This window comes from Anoplopoma fimbria, chromosome 14, assembly GCF_027596085.1.
Source record: "Anoplopoma fimbria isolate UVic2021 breed Golden Eagle Sablefish chromosome 14, Afim_UVic_2022, whole genome shotgun sequence".
In the NCBI taxonomy this organism is placed as follows: Eukaryota; Metazoa; Chordata; class Actinopteri; order Perciformes; family Anoplopomatidae; genus Anoplopoma; species Anoplopoma fimbria.
Window position 1 is genome coordinate 18818732 of NC_072462.1, and position 22037 is coordinate 18840768.

At 40.3% G+C, this 22037-nt stretch overlaps 2 protein-coding genes across 4 annotated transcripts; both read left to right on the top strand.

Moving 5' to 3' along the window:
• The first annotated feature begins 75 nt into the window (after nt 1-75).
• si:ch211-222n4.2 (uncharacterized protein LOC101885505 homolog) lies at nt 76-7255 on the top strand. 2 transcript variants are annotated; one of them, XM_054612925.1, is made up of 7 exons: nt 76-706; nt 2214-2261; nt 2935-3052; nt 5613-5811; nt 5991-6091; nt 6209-6268; nt 6429-7255. In XM_054612925.1, the coding sequence occupies exons 1-7, from the start codon at nt 370-372 to the stop codon at nt 6553-6555; spliced, it is 990 nt and encodes a 329-aa protein (XP_054468900.1). In that variant the 5' UTR covers nt 76-369; the 3' UTR covers nt 6556-7255. The 2 variants fall into 2 exon arrangements, with proteins under 2 accessions (XP_054468900.1, XP_054468901.1); XM_054612926.1 differs by having other exon boundaries at nt 5616-5811.
• Nucleotides 7256-10584: 3329 nt separating this feature from the next.
• On the top strand, nt 10585-21512 carry crkl (v-crk avian sarcoma virus CT10 oncogene homolog-like). Of its 2 annotated transcripts, XM_054612265.1 has the most exons (4): nt 10585-11117; nt 11432-11766; nt 12749-13223; nt 19026-21512. In XM_054612265.1, the coding sequence occupies exons 2-4, from the start codon at nt 11456-11458 to the stop codon at nt 19158-19160; spliced, it is 921 nt and encodes a 306-aa protein (XP_054468240.1). In that variant the 5' UTR covers nt 10585-11117; nt 11432-11455; the 3' UTR covers nt 19161-21512. The 2 variants fall into 2 exon arrangements, with proteins under 2 accessions (XP_054468240.1, XP_054468239.1); XM_054612264.1 differs by having other exon boundaries at nt 10585-11766.
• Nucleotides 21513-22037: the final 525 nt, after the last annotated feature.

Sequence of the window (22037 nt, forward strand, 5' to 3'; positions counted from 1 at the left end):
CAGACCGCAGCCAATCCCAAGCATAGGCTGTATAAAGGAGGCGTGACTTTACGACAGCCCGCTGGTTGTCACGGCAACGTTGAGTGTGTGAGCGAAGCGCATACGGTCTATGAGCGCATGTTAAATGAGTGCGAAGGTAATTTAGGGGTAGACTTGCGTTACTTGAGCTGTTTACAAGCAACAGACTTTAGAAAACTAGTTAGTTGGCTGTTGTAGGATAACAATGTAGTTTGACCTGCCGGGAAACAATGGTAAGAGAAAACGGTTCGCTCACGATGCTAGTTTGTTCGTGCGGAAACAAATAGTCGTCGCCTTGCTCGCTAATTAAGCTAGAATGGTTCGTTAACGTCAGCTGGGCGAACTAAAGCGATGTCAAGTCACAAACTCCCACCGGTGCAGCATTTGCCACAGTGGACTCGAGTCGGGCGACTCGGGGTGTCCGGCTCTCCACGTCGTTTACCGGCGAACCAACTGCGACCGCTGCCTGCCGCCCCGTCGTCAGCGAACAGAGCGGTGAGCGGCGCGGCAGACGCGTCCTCTCACAGCGACGTGGACCGACGCGGCGCGGCAGACGCGTCCTCTCACAGCGACGTGGACCGACGCGGCGCGTCAGCACAGAAGAATATCCAGTTCCTCCAGCGGCAACACAAGGACACCCTCCAGAAGCTCCACGAAGAGATAGAGTATCTCAGACGGGAGAATAAAGGTGAAGAAACCAGTGACGAAATGCCTTTATTGATAAATATTGAATATGCAACCTAATCATTTATTATAATTTATTTTTACATTACAGTCATTTAGCAGACGCTTTTATCCAAAGTGTATTCAACATAGGTATTCAAGAGAACTACTAGTCACCAGAAGTCATAAGTGCATCTCCTTTCTTAAACAAGCATCTAAAAGCATAAACCAGAGCAAAAGTACAGTCAGTTAAAATGTTAAAATGTTAAGTCCAATCATTTACTCCATATAAAAAGTAAAAACTAAGTTGAAATATATTTCAAAAGAAATGCATTAACCTTTAATGGAGTAAGTCAATAGTTGTATTCAAAGGTTTTATTCAAGTAAAAAGGTTTACATTACATTACACTACATTACAGTCATTTAGCAGACGCTTTTATCCAAAGCGACTTACAGGAAGTGTATTCAACATAGGTATTCAAGAGAACTACTAGTCACCAGAAGTCATAAGTGCATCTCCTTTCTTAAACAAGCATCTTAAAGCATAAGCCAGAGCAAAAGTATAGTGCAGAGGCAAGTTACTACGAAAACAATAATTGCAACAGACTAATCCGAATATAGTAAGTGCTACAAACTACTACGAATAGGATAAGTGCAGTAAACAAATACAAATTCAATAAGTGCAGCGAACTGATACAAATACAGTAAGTGCAACAACTAATACGAGTGCAATGAGTGCTACGAGGAAGGCTCAGGGTAGTACTTCTTGTTGACATTTGTTGACAATTGAAGCATATAAAGTGAGTACAAAACTGTAGCTAGTTACAAAGTGCTTTACAAAGGGGAGAATAGAGAGAAAACAAATAATATAAATTAAACAAACAGACAATTTATTAGTTTAAGAGCTTTTAATTAATGTGCTCTGATTTGGCTTTCACTTTGCAGGGTTTTTTTTTTTTAAGTTGAGGAGCAAACTACAAAAAAAAGCTTTGTGATCAATATTTTTGATTCATAGATGGATAGAAAGGTAGAATACCTTATTTCATTCCAAGGACAAAATTGCAGATTAATAGCGTTGGTCAAGGAATCAACTACTTTATGGCCTAGAAGAATCCATATCACTACTTCCATTTACAAGGGCTAAACTTGGTAACCTGCAGTTGCCACCTCCACAGTAGACCTTTTATGTAATGAATTTGAGTTAATGACAAAGACCTGTCTGTCTTCTGTGATAAGGTGCTGAAAAGAAGAGACATTCAATCTAGGTACCGTGGTCGCATAGCAACTCCAGGGTTTTGATGGTCTCTCAGTGGGAGGTGGACACAGATCCAGTGTCGCTTTACTTCACAGGTCACATGCCGTTCCATATAAATGCATCTCACCACCCACCAGGAGACTCTCCAGTCATCTGTCTTCGAGCAGTCAAAGCAGTCAGGCCCCCATGGAAACATGTGCTGTTTCGTGATTGTGCCTCTTATGTTCCAACCTACAGTATGTGTCACACTAAAATTATCTTAATGTGGATGTTGCAGAGTTGCAGTATAAGATGATAATGGAGCCTCAAAAGTCAACTAGAAAAGGTAAGATGTAATCTGGATTTACTGTTGTTTCTTGCGGGAATCGGATAGTTTAAAGTAGTGGACAATATGGATAAAATCTTCTATCATAATATATGTATCTATTTTATATTCTGATATTTATCTATGTATTGCTGCACGGTGGTGTAGTGGTTAGCACTGTCGCCTCACAGCAAGAGGGGCCCGGGTTCATTTCCTGGGCTGGACAACCTTCTGTGAGGAGTTTGCATGTTCTCCCCGTGTCAGCGTGGGTTCTCTCCGGGTTCTCCGGCTTCCTCCCACAGTCCAAAGACATGCAGGTTAGGTTCATTGAAGACTCTAAATTGCCCGTAGGTGTGAATGTGAGAGTGAATGGTTGTTTGTCTCTATATGTCAGCCCGGCGACAGACTGGCGACCTGTCCAGGGTGAACCCTGCCTTCGCCCATTGACAGCTGAGATCGGCTCCAGCACCCCTGTGACCCTTAACTGGATAAGCAGGTTACGGAAAATGGATGGATGGATCTATGTATTGAGATATAGATGTATATAAATCAACCAGTTATTAACACTATATCACTGAACTTAGCCTAACATTAGTTCAAAGGCATCCTCAGAATAGAAAGTATATGTTCTAGTTGTTAGTATCTCATGCTAGGCCAATTAGGTGAAACTCGTCTCGGGTCCTCTTTCTTCTAGGAATCACATACAGTAAGAGAGGCATTAGACCACCCACTCAGGGAAGTGAAGCTCATACGGGACTCTACTTGGAGGAGCCGCTGCAGGACACACGAACCCCACAGGAACAAGCACTAAGGTGAATTTCCATCCATCTACATCTGGTTGCTTATTCAATACTTACCGGCCTACCTACCTCAGTGCCAGTGGCGGATCGTAACTATCAGAACGGGCTCTTCCATACCTCCCTACAAATAAAATAAATACTAACTAGAAATATGGTCGTCGCCAAAGTTTCACTCACCAATGATGTTCACTTGAAGACAAAATCCATCCTCCTATCCTTTTGGATGAAATTCATAATACTTTTAATAATTTAATAATATCATCTCCACCTGCGACGATATCCTCTCCACCGGCTGCGTGAATATTATCTCCACCTGTTGCCATTTTCAGAGTCGGCTATCAATCGCTAATTAGCACTAAGCAAGGTTTCCTGAGCGGGTCTCCTAGAATACCCTGGAGCCGGGAAAATTCTGAGAGAATACGCCCACTGGCTACCAATCCAAATGTGATTGGTTGATCAAATTGTCAATCCAAATGTACGCTCTCATTACGTTCAATTGTCAGGGCATTCTGTCAAGGAAATAGAATACCCTGGATGGAGGATATTGTACCCAGAGACACGTAGAGAAAAATATCTGATTGGTTGCATTTTTTTCCCAACATTAAACCACTCGAATGCGCAAAGCATGGACGGAAAACAACAAAAACAAGATGGCGTAATTTTTTGTTTTATTTTATTTTATTTATAGAATTAATTAGATATGTTTTTTTATTTTTTTTTATCTGAGGATTCTGGGGCCTTCTCTGAATACCTTGAAGGCCCTGACATTTCGCCACCTTAAATAATCCTGCATCAGCACTGCTCAGTGCTGATGTAGGATTATTTAAGGTGCCCGTTCAAAACATGCCTTTTCAGATAAGGCAGAATGCTTGGCCTGTGGTTTTGCTGCCTAGCGCTTTCTCTGGGAAACCGCTCATACAAACAACTTCACACTTGACACTGCACTTCCTTGGGTCCCGATCGATACACCTGCCATGACTAAATTGCATCACACACCCAAGTTGCGGCTAATCACGGTCAGAAACACTGGTGAAATGGATCTACCCTCTAGTTCACGTGAAAAAAAGATTTTACCGCTTGGCAAGGTAGGCAGCCTAGTCCTGGGGCCCCAAGCTAAAAGGCGCCCAACATTATTGATTTATTATGATACTTAGATATGAAAAGAATTATGTTAATATTCTAACTCATTGTACCCCAAAATGACTTAAAAGGCCCCCAAAGCACTTTAGAAATATGCAATTCAGCTGTATAGCATAGTGCTTACTGTGTACTCTTCTTCCACTCGTAGTACTACAAATACCTAAAAGAGAAATGTTACTGATTACGTCCGAGATTCAGATTTTACTCACGTAATATAACAATTAAAATATGATTAAATATAATTTATTAAATTTTCCAAAATATTTTAGAATGTAAAGGTCCTACTTGGTATTTATAGTTTTAGTATTGCTAATTAATAGTTAATTAATAGTACTCACAGTCACAAACATTAATAGAGGCGGTAATTTCCAAATAGGTGCAATAAAGTAGATTGTGGATTTAATTAGTGGAGATAATAAAATTTACCGGCAACAACGTTATTGTTGTTATTGTTTTTATGTTGATATTAAGGAAAATGACGTGTTTGTTAATACAAGGAGATGTTGTATTGAAATGAGACAAAATTAGGCACAGTGTAGGTGAATAATATATTGTAGCATATGAAGCATGTGAAATGTTAAAGGACATTAGCAGAACATAAATCCCACTAAGAAGATGTGAAACAAAAAACACATCTAATAGCACATGCAGTGGTGTACCACAGCTACAGCATGGGAAGAAGCAAAAGACGGGTTCACAAAGACGTTTGGAGCATATGGTTGTAATGCTGACACGTTTGACTGTTTTAAATCATCTAAAGTAGATGGCCAGTATATGTATAATTATTCGTCAGAGCAGACTGCAGTCCCATCTTCTTGTTCCTCTGATATTATGGTATGTGAGTCTTCTTACTCTAACAAAATAGGCATATGCTTAATCGGCTGTGCCCAGCTCACAAAGTTCTATTTGTTTAAAATATTCTTATCTAGGTTTTTTTAGTGTGTGCTTATTCAAAGACTCAATGGATTTGACTGTAGTGCAGTTCGACTACAGCCACCTTGTGTAACAGTCATGCAAACAGTTGCTGGTTTAACTGCATAGATTTGTTAACATTCAAATGTTGGACAATCTTCCAGCATTTCCTCATGTCGCTTGGAGGAAATGGGAAATTTTATAGTCCCCCTTTTTTTTTTCAAGTGCAAAATACAAATCGTTTTTTTTACTTTTTCGGAAGCCACATATATAGATACAAACGATAAGTGTCCCTTTTTTGACATTGTTGTTGTAGGTTGATCAAAATTGGATCGCAAGTTCTTAAACTCACCCGAGCTCACAACTCATCTTGTACGTCTCATCTTGTCGTACAAGCAAGGCCCAGGAATAGATCTGAGTCTCGATATGTACCTTTAGGTGAACAACTAGGGGTTTACAACCAAACCTGCCTTAAACAGTTTGTGTGTTATTTCTAATTAATATTATCTCACTCTCTCAGCAGCATTGGAGAGGGCAGCGAGATTTTGGGATCTGCCAGGCAGGACCATGGCTCAGAGGTGAAGGGGGGCCTCATCACCTCATTACAGCCTCTACGCATTCACAGCCATCCCTCCCATCCACCGCGCCCTCCCACACTACAGGAGTGTGAGGTCATCATCCGACAGCTCTACAACGCTAACAGTTTACAGTCTCAGGAAGTAAGTGCCCCATCGTCAGACAATATTAGTCTAAATACATTTGCTTTACAGCACTTAAATGAAATTTAAAAATGGAATAAAAAAATAAAAAAAAAGGTATTTTATTTTGTGTTGCTTCATAGATATTTCTATGTAAATAATTGCATGACTTTATGACAGTTTATGACTCTGTCATTTAGATTATTCGTGTGAAGGCCTTGCTGAGAGATATCGTTTTGAGCAAGAAAATAACCCCAGAGAACTACATTCTGACCAAGGCCTACCTTGTTGATGGTACCCGGTAAAGTGATCAAATATTATCATTATTTTATCTTCACCAATAAACTGTATGGTATTCCTTGAAACAAAAAAATAGAACAGTTGTGATAAGGATCTCTCTGTTTTTTGTACTTCTCAGCAAATCTTCAGAAGAAAAGAAATTTCCGAAACTTGGTCTTCAAACATTTCCGGAAAAAATGTGTGTAAATGTGTCTCTCCCTGGGCCCCTATGTAACTTGCTCTCCATAATATTTCATTTACTGCCTTTTGTAAGCAAAAACAGAGGCTTTTTGCGGCGCTACTCTTGACTAAAATGCATCTTGGCTCTCTCAGTTAAATCTGTATATTTATTTTCCCAGGTCTGGACCCTCTCAGTCTGGGGTGGTCCTCCCAGCCCTCAAACAGAGCCTCAGCTCCACCATTGCAGAGAGACAGAGGAGGACCCGTGCTGTGCAGAGAGACCGTTTCAAAAGGACGGTGCAGTGACAGGATAAAAACCTGCTGGGGCTTTTCATGGTTGTTCTTAAAAGCCTTATTCACAGTTCTGGATATCCATTTTAAGTATTTATGTCATATAACGTGTTTTTTAAGATGTCCATAATGGGTACAGAAATGTACTCAAGAAGGACAGATAATATGAAAAGATTAAAAAATGGCCTATAGACTAAAAAGCTTTTAATTTTGCACACAAAAAGAAGTTGAAAGATGGTCTCAAATCTACCTTTTGTACTGGGAATGGTACATTTATTTATTTACCTGACAGTGCATTTTAGGACATTTGAAACTATTAAAGTTCAACATCTCTAACTTAACACTGGCTGCTTATTTTTAACCAAAGGGAGGTTTAGTTTAGTTTTCACTGCACATTTGTTGTAATTCTGCCAAAATGACGGTGGAATTGTTATATATTGTATCACTTTATAGAACTTATCACCTGTTAATTTTAAAACAGCTAAGTGTTCAAAACTTTCATCAGTGCAAACAACCAAAGTCGAGCCTTTAAAAGCACATGCAATTAATGAAACAGGAGAGACTTACAGGCTTATTTTTTCAGGCACTTTTTGTATCGGTTTGGATTATATTGTATGGAGCAGTGTCCTGCTTTAACTGGTCAGTGCGTTGCCGTTCATGCACCTGCAGTACAACTTGCATACAGTACAACTTATACAAAACTCTATTAAATTGTCTTAACACAAAATAGCGTTGTCCTGTCTTTTCCTCACATACTCCAAGAATAAGCTCAGCTTTAGCAATTGTGTGTACATTTCTCAGTGAGGTGGTACAAAGTTGTGAGATTGTTAACAAATTTAAAAGCAACTGAATTCATTTCATAACATGATTCAAAATGTAGCTTGTAGTTGTGCAACAAAGTAGGGCAGGTCAAGAAGTGCATGCAAATCCATTTTCAAATGGTCTGCAATCTAGTGAGTTAATCTTGGCATACAACCTAACACTCCAGTCCATTTAGCGGAGGCAAATATTATGACTGAGATGGAAGTTACTGAATTCACTTCTCGTGAAGGCTCAACGATAAATCATATCTCAAACTGCATCTCACATTGCCAACTGTCCTATTTTCATCTGCACAATGCCCTCTCTACTACATATACACTTTGTCAGCAACATCTCATGCAGTAACTGACTTTTCTGTTAGTCTCAACAACACGATTAAAGAGATGGTTGACCCAGAATAATTAAGCCTCCACAGGAGGCATCCCTAGCATTACTGTTTAGTTTTGCCTACCTTTCTAAAGACGTTCTTAAACCCCTTAATGTGCCTTGTACAATTTAGGTGCCTTTAATGCCATGTTTATGTTTTTAAGTATGAAACTAAATCTTTCAAATTTACCATTGACATGATCATGCAACAGTCTCAACAGTCTAAAATGAAAAAAAGGAAGAAACTTTACTGTTACAGTACCAGTCAAAAGTTTGGACACACCTTCTCATTCAATGGTTTTTCTTTATTTTTATTTTTTTCTACATTGTAGATTAATATTGAAGACATCCAAACTATGAAGGAACACATATGGAATTATGTGGTAAACAAACAAATGCTCAACAAACCAGAATATGTTTTATATTTTAGATTCTTCAAAGTAGTTGAATGAGAAGGTGTGTCCAAACTTTTGACTGGTACTGTATGTTTAAATAAAATACTCTTGCATGCACCCACTAGATGGTGGAGTTTCTGAAGAAACTCTTTCGTGAGCATCCAAATGTTCTAAAAAAATCTACAAATGTTTGGCAGGTTACACACAGGTATGAATAATTTACCTTAGCTTATTTCAAAACTTTGCTGAAATGATTTTTATTTGATCTTATTTAGTTAATATTCTGCATGGAATTTGAGTATTTTTAATAGCTATAAAAATGCAATTATCTATATGACCTAGCAAATAATCCACCTTACTGAATGGATGTCATGACCTTGTAATGAAATAAGAATCTAAAAAAACAAAGGTTCATACCAATTGAATGGTTAAACCGAAATATTTTTGTGAAAATGCAGAGAGATAAACAGTTTGCATCCCTCAACATTAGCCTTTTTTACTTTTACTTCTGAGGAGGAAGAGGCCCTGTTTGTTTGTGTCTACACACAAAATGTGGGAATTGGCAGGCATTATCCATTAAGACCCAGTGGGTGCAAATCTATTAACATTCAGACAGCGCTGCAGTGATGAGAGCTGCTCCGTGCCAGCTGCAGCCTCATGATGCATGGTCCCTGAAACCACAATAACCAGAGGAACAGAGCTACAGCTTTATATATTTTACTTTCATCAATTAGCAGAAGTTGTTCTGCCACTTTGGACGGCCTGTCATGTTCAATCAGAATGTTCCAACATATCTTTGGTTTGTGTAACTTTTTATTCTGGCGTCTTTTGAGTCACTACCCCCACCATTTAAATTCACTCTCTCCCTTCCCGCATGATGTGTTGTGGGTTGGGTAGGTTGGGGATCTCCAAAACGACGTGTCACAGTTCTGTGATAGATAACACTTATTATGAGTTTGAATGAAGGGGAAGTTGGAGAACAACAGGAAATTGAAATAGGGAAATATGTAAAACTTTTTACGGCTGGCATGAAATAGCTGTTGACTGTGCAAATATACTGTACCTCAAACATATGAGCCAGTCATGAAACCACAGTAAGCTACAGACATACAAAATAATAGACTACAAAGAAATACATCATACTACAACAATGTCGTTTAATAGGACAGTCAGACAGACAGGGAACCCATTGAAGATGATTATGTTGTCAGATATGATTGGGTGTAGAAATGTCATGACTTAAATCTGCACTCATTCATTAATCATAATACAGTAATAATAGTGAAATTAAACTTTTTATTCTGCCTTGGGAATGCTCTTGAGGATGGGAACCCCAGTGAACTTGGCTATTTATCTTAAATGCCCTTTTACTTTAAGAAGTTTATAGATGTATACAGTGGTGGAACACAACTAAATACATTTATTTGTACTTAAGAAGAGTGTTGGCGTGCTTATATACTCATTTTCATTTTACTTTAAACACCTATGTAAAATGCAAACAATGTACTTTTTACTCCACTATGTTTAGTTTACAGTTATTGTTACTATTTACTTTGCAACTTAAGATTGTATAAAGAAATGAAATGATTAGCTAAGAATAAAGTTTAAATAATTCTACTTGCACGTAATGCTTCAGATTTAACAGTCCAATACTAAGACATTGAAAAGGAATACTAACAGAGCCACTTGTCCGCATGTACGGAATACTTTATTAAGATGATAATAGCTGCTGTGGCGTAGTGGAGAGCAAGGTAGTTTTCCAATCAGAGGGTCGGTGGTTCGATACCCGGCTTCGGCAGTCGATGTGTCCTTGGGCAAGACACTTAACCCCAAGTTGCTCCCGAAGGCTTGCCATCGGTGTGGACTGGATGATGAATGTTAGTTAGAGTCTGATGGTGGCACCTTGCATGGTAGCCTGTCATCAGTGTGTGAATGGGTGAATGATATGTAATATACTACTGACTGTAAGTCGCTTTGGATAAAAGCGTCTGCTAAATGACTGTAATGTAATGTAATACTTGAGTGTTTTCTAAATGCAGGACTTTAACTTGCAGCATTTTGACATTATTTTATACAATATTTGACATTGTGGTATTGCTACTTTTATTTTCGTATTATTGTACAGGATATGGAAGAACAAGATAATGTGAGATTTACCCATTACCCATCTTTTTATGCTGATAGAAGTAGTTGTACCATGTTAGTTATGCAATGAGTCAATTACATTAGGTAACTTTTTACCACACTGTTTTAGAAAACACAAAGCTGCAGGGTTATGCTGCTGTAATCAAATGTATTTTGACTTTTGGTGTGTTTATGTCATCACTGTTTTATCATTTGTCATACACAATGTTGTGAAGCTGTGTCGTGGAAACATGATTGACACTCTGCTCTGTTGAGGGGGGGCTGTTTCCTCCCCCCTCCAGTGACGTACAGACAGAAAGCGGGACCTGCCCTCCCGTCGCCATTTTTTCGGTCTCGTACTCGCACTTCTGGTGGCTCGGGTGAGGGGGGGGACGAGCGCGATACAAGGGGAAAGTATAAAAATACAGATCCGTTAAGCTCCGGGGATCCCAGGCAGGAAGCACAGCGGAGCGGTACCGGAGATGCCCGGGCAGGACACGGAGAGCCGCTGCCGTGAAACCTCTTTTTTGTGTGTGAAGACGTGTTGCGAGCCGCCATTTTTTTGCTGTGCTGCCTCAAAAGTCTGCTCCGACTCGAGGAAGGGGATTCAGAAACGCGTTTCCCTGACGTGTACCGTATCGTAAGATCCAGAAGATACAAACTAACCATTTTGTTTCCGACCCGTGGCTACGAGCGACTTTTTTCTTTCTTTTTTTGTTCTCTTCCGCCGACATGAGGATTTATCAGATGAAACACTGAGGGCACCTTTTCCGTTTCTCTTCACTGACACTGGAGGATATACAACTATAAGAAGAAACACCCCAACGAAAAGGGGAAGCTTCATTTATCAGTGTTGCTTCGCTCTCTGTCGTAAGTTTTCTTAGTGTTTTTTAGTGTTTTTGGCCGCTTAAAAACATAAAACACATCCCTTTGAGCAGCCAGTGACTGCTGAACACAGGACCCACAGTATGAGCCAGAGTCTGTGAACACATCGAGAGGTTTCGTGTTTTTAAAGAGGTCTCCTGCAGCATTATTGCGCCCTGCCCTGCATCTCCTAAACCCTCCTTAGCTGTGATTGGCTAATTCCCAACGCACGCAGTACGCGCTTTAACTTATTGTCTTGTTTTTAATGTAATGTTTTTTTCTTATTTTTAAGACTGATATTAACTTATTTTTTCAAACAGTAGAAAGAAAAAAAAAAAAAAAAAATGTCGACTGCTCGGTTCGATTCGGCCGATCGGTCCGCCTGGTATTTTGGACCGGTTTCGCGACAGGAGGCACAGAACCGGTTACAAGGACAGAGACACGGCATGTTCCTGGTTCGAGACTCGTCGACCTGCCCGGGTGACTACGTGCTCTCAGTGTCTGAGAACTCCAAAGTGTCTCACTATATCATCAACTCTTTGCCCAGCAAGAGGTTCAAGATAGGCGACCAAGAGTTTGAGCACCTCCCTGCTCTCCTGGAGTTCTACAAAATCCACTACCTGGACACCACCACGCTCATAGAGCCAGCTCCCAGGTAGGAAAGCCTCCCAATACCCCATACAACCACCATGACTGTAAGATAATAATAATAATAATAATAATAATAATAATAATGGATTTTATTTATATAGCACACTTTAAAATACAAAGAAATCTCAAGGTGCTGCACAGGGTAGAACAATCACAATAATCAAATATAATAATAAAACACTAAAAACAAACAAAAAATAAAATTAAAATTAATTAATTTAATCATAATGAAATCTAAGAATATCTATTAAAACCGAACAACCACCCAAACACAAGCAATCCAAATTATCAAGACCCTAGGGGAAGGCAGAGAGGAACATGATTTGAATACAATAACGATTTGGGGGCCCCCATAGAACAGTTTCACCACCCAAGACTGGGTACTTTAGGTGAAGTAGGTTGTCTATTTTTTATCAAAGTAACCCACTTTCAGTCAGACCTCAGTGCCCTGCCGATGAGCCATGGAGCATTCGGCTTGCCAACATTTGCCAACTGGTGGCACTTCGACTACACTAGCACTACCACCACCACCCCACATCCAGTTTGTTGGTTTTTAGCAAAGGCTGTATGGTGTCACAACGCCTGGGGTTGGGAGCATAAACAATCACCGGCCTAGATGCTGATAGAGTTTGTGGTTTGCAGGTTTATGTGCTCTATTAGCATTGTTTGCTGACATACAGGCATAGACATCTCAACTAGATGATGCATTTAGCCACTTTACCACTGATCACAGTGCATTTAGCAAATATGTATGTGCAAGAGTTTCTTAGGGGAGGCCTATGCAGCCAAGGTCAGGTTCTCACAAATGTAAAATATTTGTTTTTGACCTATCATTAACTTTAATTGAATGCCATTCCAAAAAAATTTGTCCCTGATTGAATTAGACCCACCATTCCTGTGTTTTTAATATTATCCATTTGACAGTGGCCTTTTATGGTAACCATATTATGTCTCCTGACTTGGCCTCATTATTATAATCTCTCAAGGTACCCAAGCACAGTGAGTGGTCCTATCCAGCCCACGGGAGGCCAAGAGGAGAACCTGGAGTATGTGCGGACTCTATATGACTTCACTGGCAGCGATGCAGAGGACCTTCCCTTCAAGAAGGGGGAGATCCTTATCATCCTGGAGAAGCCAGAGGAGCAGTGGTGGAGCGCCAAGAGTAAAGAGGGACGTGTCGGGATGATCCCTGTGCCCTACGTGGAGAAATTGGTACGACCTTCACCTCATCCTGGCCAGCCTTCCCATGGATCTCGCAACTCCAACAGCTACGGGATCCCCGAGCCCTCCCACGCCCTCGTCCACGCCTATGCCCAGCCCCAGACACCATCGCCATTGCCCCCTGGAACGCCCGGAGCAGTTATCAGCCCTCTACCGTCCGTGCAGAACGGCCCTGTCATGGCGAAGGCCATCCAGAAACGAGTGCCGTGCGCCTATGACAAAACAGCTCTTGCTTTAGAGGTATTGTAATTTGGAATTCACTTATCTTAAATGTGTTTTGTCATTTTTCCTTCCTTTTCCTCTCTTCTTTTATGCCTATTTAAGAGATAGCAGTGACTTAATCAGCTGTTTCAAATGATGCTTTAATGGATTGCTGCTTCTGTTAGAGATTAAGTGTTCTAGTAGTCAACAGTACTTCTTTATGAAGTGGGTCAAATGTTTGTGAATTTTGGTCCAAATTAACTTAAACCATAGAACAATACCAAGCACAACTTCCTCCCCAGGTCTGAGCCTAACAACTGCATCATTTTGAATAATGCTAAAAAAGTGGACAAGAAGGCTGAGATGTGAAACCACGCCCACTTCCTGAGTCATTTTGAGTCACCACCAAATTGATTTTTATAAATGATTAACACCTTAATTGATGTATTTCATCACAATGCAGTTCTATAATTGTGTTTATAGGTTACAAAAACACATTTAAGTGTGCAATAACTTTTCAAAGACCTAGTAAAATACAATAGACAAATGCATTTTTCTCAGTTTGAATCCTGTTAGTTTTTATCTTTATGCCAAATATATCATATATATTTTTTACATCAAAACCCCCATGAAACCTGTCTTTAACACTTATTGCTTATTATTACTTATATTATTAAAATATTTAATGACACTGAGGGGCGTTCACAAAAACAATCATCCAATCAAATGAAGCTTTGGCAACTAGCTAGCCCCACCTGTCATATAAAACTCCACTTTACTGTTTATGGGTTGTAATAGCTGACAGAGCAATATGGAGAGAGTTAGGAAGAGATGTGGGTTTTTTTTTGTTTTTTTTATATACATCACTGGGCAACATTTTTGTTTTCATTACCAAAACAATGTGTCTGAGGACTAATTCATTTAAGAGAAACAGATTTTTGACCGGGTCTGTCACTGCAGTGCAGGCAGCACATGCAGATGAGTGTCCACCGGATGACTCGATACAACCTGTTTACGTTAGCTGGAGCATGAGCGGCGAGCTCTGGGCGTCGTTCATATGCATGCACTGCAGTGACACCGAGCCAGTTGAACATGGGCAACGTTTCCCTTTCATCGCTCCCTTGTCCAGGGGCCAACAGTCATCTGTATCGCATCGGCTAAACTTTAAGCTTGACCACCTTTTAGCGGCCCAATCAAATGCAAAGGATTAAATTAAATTGAAGATGCACACTGCTCAAATATTCAATTTCACTTTGAAATGCACCACAGTATGAAAGCTAGATTTTTTTTTTATTTTTTTTTTCTCTGCTTAAAACTTTCAATTCCCTATTTGCCTCTGATCTCTGTCGTTGGGTGTAGTCAGTGTTGTGCTCTATTGAACCTGTTACCGCAGTGATGTACAGGGTTTTGTAGTCCACATTTGTGTCACTACAGTACGGTGAGAAGTCAATTGGTGGTCAAAAAAAACAAACTTAGTCTGTGTCAGTTTGATAGTTCAAAGTTGCAAGTATTTTGTTCCTCAAATCATCACATTCTGACTGGGAGCTCTAGTAGGGGAAGCTGTAAGGTTTAACTGCATTCTGCTTTCGAATTGCGTGAGTTAGCAGCTAGTGATGAAAGAAGGGGGACACACACCAGTGCTGTCAATCTTGTGTTCATGTGTGAAAGTGTCTTAAGATAACTTGAGGCTCTTCTGCAATCCTCTTACTTTAAAGGCCATTTCCTGCGTGTTCACACCAATAGATTCATAACCTAACAGCAGCCGCTCTATCTGCAGATGATTGTTGGTCATGCACATCAAGATGACTCAACTTGTTGCTGTGTCTTCACGCTCCATGCTGATTCAATTGTGGTGAAATGGTGGTTGATTGAATTCATTCATTGAATGCCAACCACATTCTTTTTTTTCTTTTTTTTTAATGTTAGAAAGGTGTTATATCTTTCTAATTTGTCTTTGAGACATTTTCCTAGAATGATAAATGATATGTTAAATACACAACGGTTAAATTGAGGGTAGGCGAGGACTGTGGTGAGACTGTGTCCCAATTTCAAATGATGGGGATGAGTGGAGCCACAATTCTACCAGTCATCCGTAGCTCAGGCTCAGTCTTCCTGCTAGCCAGCTAGCTGCTAAACTGACAGAGTGCGGCTCTATCAGCAGCACAGTTGCACTTCACAGCTCGATTGTATTTCTAAGAATTGCACTCTGGCTAATCCAAATCTGCTTTGACTGTGGTAACATGTCGGAGCACGTTGTGTAATGTCTTCATATACCGGGCCTCTGAAAATGCTCCACTCTAATAGCAGGCTGAGCTGTAGTGATGCCCCAGGAGACAGATGAAAATGAGAGGTATCTCTTTTCCTATCTCTGCTGCCATTCAGTGACATCAGAGTGAGTCAGTGGATGTAGGAAGTAAACTAGGCCGCTACAGTGTGGGTGCTGTGATGCACGTTGTCTCCATGACTCTGAAATGAGGTGTAAATTTGCACCATGAGTAAACCTGGTGAAAGGGTATTCATTCAAAAGGTTAGGCAGCTGCCAATAAAGAACAATAGTCTAGTATATATATTAACAATCACCTCAGAAAATGCGTAATACCTCATTCAGACTGACACAAACATGAGTTGAAAGGGACAATAAGACATGTTAGCTAGCCTGGGTCTTTGCTCATCACTACCTTTTTTTTATCTACCGTCAATAGCTGCACTGGGTAGAGACGGAAACCTCCATTAAACTAAGTTAATTTAACCATTACCACACAGAAAGAGGGCAATAAAGAAAGAGTGTGTGTGTGAGCTCCCAAATGGGCAAGCATTTAAGAACTGAAACTGAAACATGACTTTGGCACTCATGTTGTGCAATACCGTGTGAAGGTATGATGTATAGAGCTACAGTTGCACACTGGATCCTGTTTACTGGCGACTAAAGCTTAACCCGTGACTGGTCTCTTGCTATATGCGTGGGTCAGACTCATGTAAGAAGTGTGCTAGTGTCACCTTGATTCACTAAAGGATATTACAAGTACAGCAAAAGTCAAGAGTGGTTTTGGTCCATTAAGCCTGCATTACCACACCTCAAACGTCCTGCTGTTGTGAAAACTGTAACTAAACTGCCATAATGTGCTCACCCTGGAAATAAAGAGGGGCCGCTCAACTTTGTCTTACTGCAGCAGTGTCGGACACAAAACGAAAGACTATACAAGGCATCTAAAGGAAAAATATGACGCAAACTTCATAGTCTGTCCTTGCACCCTACCCTGCACCGGTCAGGGTTGTAGCAGCGGCAAACTTGAACCTAACACAGTGTCACTTTGTTTTCAATGAGCAAGTTACTGGGGGTACAGAAGTTGTGCTTCCATACACTTTGTCAATCTTCAGGCTGGAGTTCTGTTTTATAGCATTGCCTTTGTGTCAAACAGGAGCAATGCTAATAAAGATGGTATTGAAAGAGCAGTGTGTATATGTTCCCCAAAGACTAGGAAGTAGATAATGGTGATAGTTTTCAGTTTCTTTATTAAATCTGCTGCTTTCTGGGATGCCTATAATCCTTATTTCCCTTCGAATCAACCCTGGCTTAAAACAGGAGTATTGAGGAAAGCCCTTACTCCATTACTGCTTCAGTGTTTCCCACAGATTAAGATTAGGAGGGTGTGGTGAGTGGAGTGAAGCAGCATGTTGGGTCACCACACGACGCCGTAGTCCCGCCTCGCTCCCCAGCGGTGTTCTGACACTACACGTCCACTGGTCCACTGGTCAATTGATCGCGAGTGCCGGTGTTCCCTCAGACAGATTAAAAAAAAAATATCACAAATGCTAAAATGGGTCGCCAAATATACTTGGGCGACTGTTAATATACCTGTGCGGCCATTCAAAGTACAGTCTATATGTTGGGAAACACTGATTTGTTCTGGATTAACATAAATACATCGTCTGTCCTCAACGATTATTTATTTGAATGCACTAACCTGCTAATCTTACAGTGTCTTTTCACTTTCAATATTGTGTATTATTTAAACTTTATGCTCCAGAATTTTTCTTTCTATTTATCTATTTTGAAAGTTTTGGGAGGGAGATGCAAATCACCAGATCTAAATATAAAGGACCTATGTAGGTTAAGCACAAAATACTGAATTATTTAGAAAACTTTACTTAACCAATATTGGGTAATCAATGGTGTAGTTACTTTAATTGAGACCAGGGTGTCATCATAAACCCTGAAAGAAATGATGAGAAAGAAACTCTTACCCTAGTTCATTCTGTGGTATTTATTATATACTGGTTTGCAACTCGCTTCACACCAAAAACACATACCGTACCACGTCTCGTCATGTCTCTTTCATGTGGCACTGTCTTTGGCTCAGAATAGGTCATGACTTACAAATGCTTTAGTTTTGTACTGTGGCTACTTTTAGGCCCCTGGGGTTCAAGAAGACGACGCTATAAGTCATTATTTATTAACTTCGGACAAGGCCGTACCAAATGAAATTAGGTTATGTCCTCGTTGGTTTTAGAGTTGGATATTTAAATTATTTATTTCATAATACTAGTCTGCTTCTTTGTAACTTTGTTTTTAATAGTTAGATGTAAGTATTTTGTTAAATTTGCGCTCATTCTTTTACCCAAAGTTTTTTGCGCAGTCACGGTGAATTTGATTACTATGGTAACACTATCTTCAACATACTTAAGAATCTTTGATCAAACTTTGCATCATTAACAATCATCCTCTTCTGAATGAAGATTTGCTCGTGTTAACCCCTTGAAATATTAGATATAATTCAACCCGTAAAAATTGGAACTTGAATGAAACTTTATTGGAATGTGAACATTTGTGAGGGTCAATTTTCTTTTCTTTTTTCTCGGGTCTTATTTTTGAGAATCAAACTGAAAGCAATCTAGTTTAATCCATCATGATTCATTCACATGGAAGCTTTTTATGACTCGGTAGCATTCTTGACATTCCAGAACGGCCTTAAGGATTATCGTTACACATAATGTCTAGAACTGGATGTCCTCGAAGCCTCATTGGGAAGTCGAAGCTACAATAACAGTGTGTCCTCACATTCTCGTTTCAATCACGGTTTTTTTTTTTCCATGATGAAGACTTTACCCTTCTAATCCTGATAAAGAGCATATGGCTTTAACAGATTGGGGTCACATTCGGTGTCACAAACCCATCTGAGCGACAACTCTGTGCTCCTTTTATCGTCTGTTCAAACCACGGCGTGATGTCGGTGTGGAGATAAGACAAGCCACTTTTATTTTAAAAGGTGTATAAATAAATCGGTTGGCCTGGATATCGTGCAAGCTCACACGTGCGTACAGTTAGGGTAGTTTAGAGCAGGTTTACAATGAGGGCAATGTGTCTAATGCAGTTAGTTTGCTCCTCCTTAGGTTTTTAACTTTGCTATATTTTACTTGTGTCTTCTTTTGTGCTTCCTAACAATAGAGTCTGGTGCAGCAGTTAATCGGCATCGAATTAATCCAGTGACTGTTGTCAATTTATCTGTAGTTATCAACAATGACGCTTTATGTTTTTTAAGTGTTTTCTCAGCGCCTATTATTCAGGACGCGATGGCTGCACCCCGAGATTAATTTATTTTAACGAGTGGAACACTGCAGGGTGCATCCTATGTCATGTGACAAGGATCAACCAATTACAGCTTTCCATATCAGTTTACGCTAAATACATGGAGGAGAGGTAGTCTAAATGCTGCAATACCATTGTGGTATTATTTATTTTAGAAATTAACAGAACAATCCCATTTAAAATGTTCTACTGTGTAGTTATTTTGAAAAGCAATGCCCCGGCTCTAACTCACCCTCCTGTCCTTCTGCCCTCAGGTTGGTGACATCGTCATGGTTACACGGATGAACATCAGCGGTCAGTGGGAGGGAGAGGTAAATGGACGGAGGGGTCTCTTCCCATTCACCCACGTCAAAATCATAGACCCCCAGAACCCGGATGAGAGTGACTGACCCCAGAGTTCGTGGGACCATCTCGTCAGTATTTCCTGTAGCTGAATCTGCTGGCTGTGTCCACCTTTCCCGCCAGTGTCACCACGGTTACGTGCTTGCCTGCTTGGGGCTGTACCATGATAGCGACCCCTCTGTTGTTGCCAACCGTTGCAAGGCTTTCTGACTGTTTACAGCTTTGGACGTCGGTTCCAAACTAAAAACCTGACCCCTCTTCTCCCTCTTCCCTTTCCCATGACTTGGCTCCAGACTGGGCAGTGTTTTTTGCATTAGTGTCTTTTTCATTTACAGATCACTGGGCATCAGTGTGAGTGTGAGTGTGAGTGTGAGTGTGAGTGTGAGTGTGAGTGTGAGTGTGAGTGTGAGTGTGAGTGTGGGATCACAATAGATATTTACCACATTACATCACAACATGTTAGTTTTTTTTGATTTTTCAGAATATTTGTAATGTTTGAAGTCTTGGGGACTTAAGAAAGTGTTGGTGTGTGTGTGTGTGTGTGTGTGTGTGTGTTTGTTTTGTTGATGTGAGGATATTTGTGCAAAGTAGGGAACAGCAATATCCCTATGGACTTTGGAGAGCACTGAGGCAACGAGGAGCTAACCAGCCAGTCAAATGTTATTTCTCCAAAACAATCAAGTCACTGTTGTACCTTAACCATCTCACAAACACACACACACACACACACACACACACACACACACACACACACACACACACACACACACACACACACACACACACACACACACACACACACACACACACACTCATGTATTGGCCAGGAGTTATTCAGGTTGACAGGTTTTTTTTATGTGTATGTGATGTGTGACTGGCGTCAGAAGAGAGAGAGGTTTGTGGAAGCTCTAGGTTGTTCCTTGACATTACAGATCCCATCCACTCTTCAACCTGGCACATGTCTGGCTGACAATACTTATTTATATTTTGTTAATAAGACATGACACGGCCATAAGTGATTTCATCCTTTTTCTTATTTGTGCCACATGATCAAATATAGTTGTTTTTTTTCTTTTCTTTTTTTGTTTTTTTTTTTTGTGTGACATCGAAAAGATGTATGGTAGAGGGGAAACTCTGCATGTCCACTTGGTACCTCTCTTTACTGTCCTTAACACCATTATGAACTAAAAGGACATTGCTTAGAGATTAGTAGGTTTTAAGAGCAAACGGCACCGAGCACTAGAAGATCTATTTCAACTTTCTGCATAGGAGTGCCATGCTTTGAACAGGTTTTTCCAAAAAGTCAAGTAGCAACGGCAGTGGCCCTGGCCAGCACTTTCCAGGAGCATCTGACTAAACGGCTGAAGGCTTTCCACTGAGCTGAGAGTCTCTACTTTCAGTGGCACAGGTCAGGGAAGGAGGTGATATTTCAGCAAGCCAATGAGAATCCCCAATGCCTTTTCCCAGAGAGTAAGATAAATGCATCTTTTAGCGCATGCAATGCTCTCTGCCAAAAATGTGTTTCTGATGCAGTGTTGCTCCTGTCAGTTCCCTGTTTCTTAGATATTTGGTCTGTTTTAATATTTGTGTCTTTATGCTACCTGTCAGAGTAGTGGGAAAGCATCTTTGTTCCTACTGTGCTGCAATCAACCCGGCCAGTAGGAGCAGCCAATTAGGCAGTTGTGCATACAGTGCCAACCCCTACGTTTCTGCTGTAAAAAAAAATGACCCCCCCCCCCCCATCTCATCTCTCCGCCTAGTGCTTTCCCTTCAAATCAGTGCTCAGCCATTCACTCAGAGTAATATTGTGCAGCTTTTAGTTGTATCCCAATTTTAATTTTAATTTTGCCAGTTTATAGTCCGCTATTAAATTGAGCATTTTCTTAAAATGATCGATGTTAATAAACTTAAGTATCTACGGTGACATTTACAAAAGGGAAAAAAAAAATGCCTGCTGGTTGCCTCCGTGCATGATCTCTTGGCCGGGGAAATGGTTCTGCCTGGCCAAATGCTGCTTAATGTCCTTTTTATCCGTATTAAATCAAGGTTTATCTCGTTTTAATCCCTCCTGGTCCATGCAAACAAGCCAGTGTGGGATTTCTTTTTTTTCATCAAACTTAATGAAATCTACTAATTAAGCAATACACCCTGATTTAATTCCTTCGTTGAGGTGAACATGCTTTTTCTCATGCTTCTGAGTTGTTTTGTAATGGCATTAACAGTATTACTGTGCTCTCTTCTCATATTCTAGACAAGCCTGTCTTTTACTTAAAAATTGAAAATTGTGCCTTTTTATTTTCTTATACCATTGACATGTGTTAATATTTCCCATGGTTAACACCTGTGCTGGTATTGACCCTTTATGTACAGAACAAGTAAATAAAATTTACGTCTACTTCTTTAAATTCCTCTCTCTGATATCTCTGTCCTCTATATATGCATGTTGTCTTTTTAACAGATGGGGGGGTGGTGGTGGTGGTGGAGGTGTTGGAGGTGTTTGCAGCAGCCTGGCGTCACAGGTTGTGTATCTAGAGCACAGGACAGTTGCTCATGCTCTAATTTTTGACAGTTCCAGTTTTGATTCTGGCTGCGCCCAGGAGAAAGGAAGCAATTAATGAATTTTAATGAAGTGCTAATAAAAGAAAGTCATCTGACCTAGAGATGGGGGGGGGGGATGGAAAACTTTTCAAGGGCAGTATTTCAGATGGGCATGTTCTGTGACTTGTTTATTCAGCGCTTTTCAAACCAGGTACATATAACACAAGTTTAAGCCAATAGGCCCTAAAAATGTTAATCTGATATCTGCAAAAAGTAATCTGACGATGGTATACTGAAATATATATATATATAAGTCCTGGCTCATATAGTTGAGAATTTACATTCCCTTACTCGTTTCCTTTTCCTTATACTAGTAGAGATGAGCA

What these genes read in the sequence shown, in the direction of transcription:
- si:ch211-222n4.2 (XM_054612925.1), top strand. Translation starts at nt 370, where the DNA reads ATGTCAAGTCACAAACTCCCACCGGTGCAGCATTTGCCACAGTGGACT. An exon ending in CCACAGGAACAAGCACTAAG is followed by an intron (nt 3,053 to 5,612) that starts GTGAATTTCCAT and finishes TCACTCTCTCAG; the next exon opens with CAGCATTGGAGAGGGCAGCG. An exon ending in ACAGTTTACAGTCTCAGGAA is followed by an intron (nt 5,812 to 5,990) that starts GTAAGTGCCCCA and finishes TCTGTCATTTAG; the next exon opens with ATTATTCGTGTGAAGGCCTT.
- crkl (XM_054612264.1), top strand. Translation starts at nt 11,456, where the DNA reads ATGTCGACTGCTCGGTTCGATTCGGCCGATCGGTCCGCCTGGTATTTT. An exon ending in CTCATAGAGCCAGCTCCCAG is followed by an intron (nt 11,767 to 12,748) that starts GTAGGAAAGCCT and finishes TAATCTCTCAAG; the next exon opens with GTACCCAAGCACAGTGAGTG. An exon ending in AAACAGCTCTTGCTTTAGAG is followed by an intron (nt 13,224 to 19,025) that starts GTATTGTAATTT and finishes TTCTGCCCTCAG; the next exon opens with GTTGGTGACATCGTCATGGT.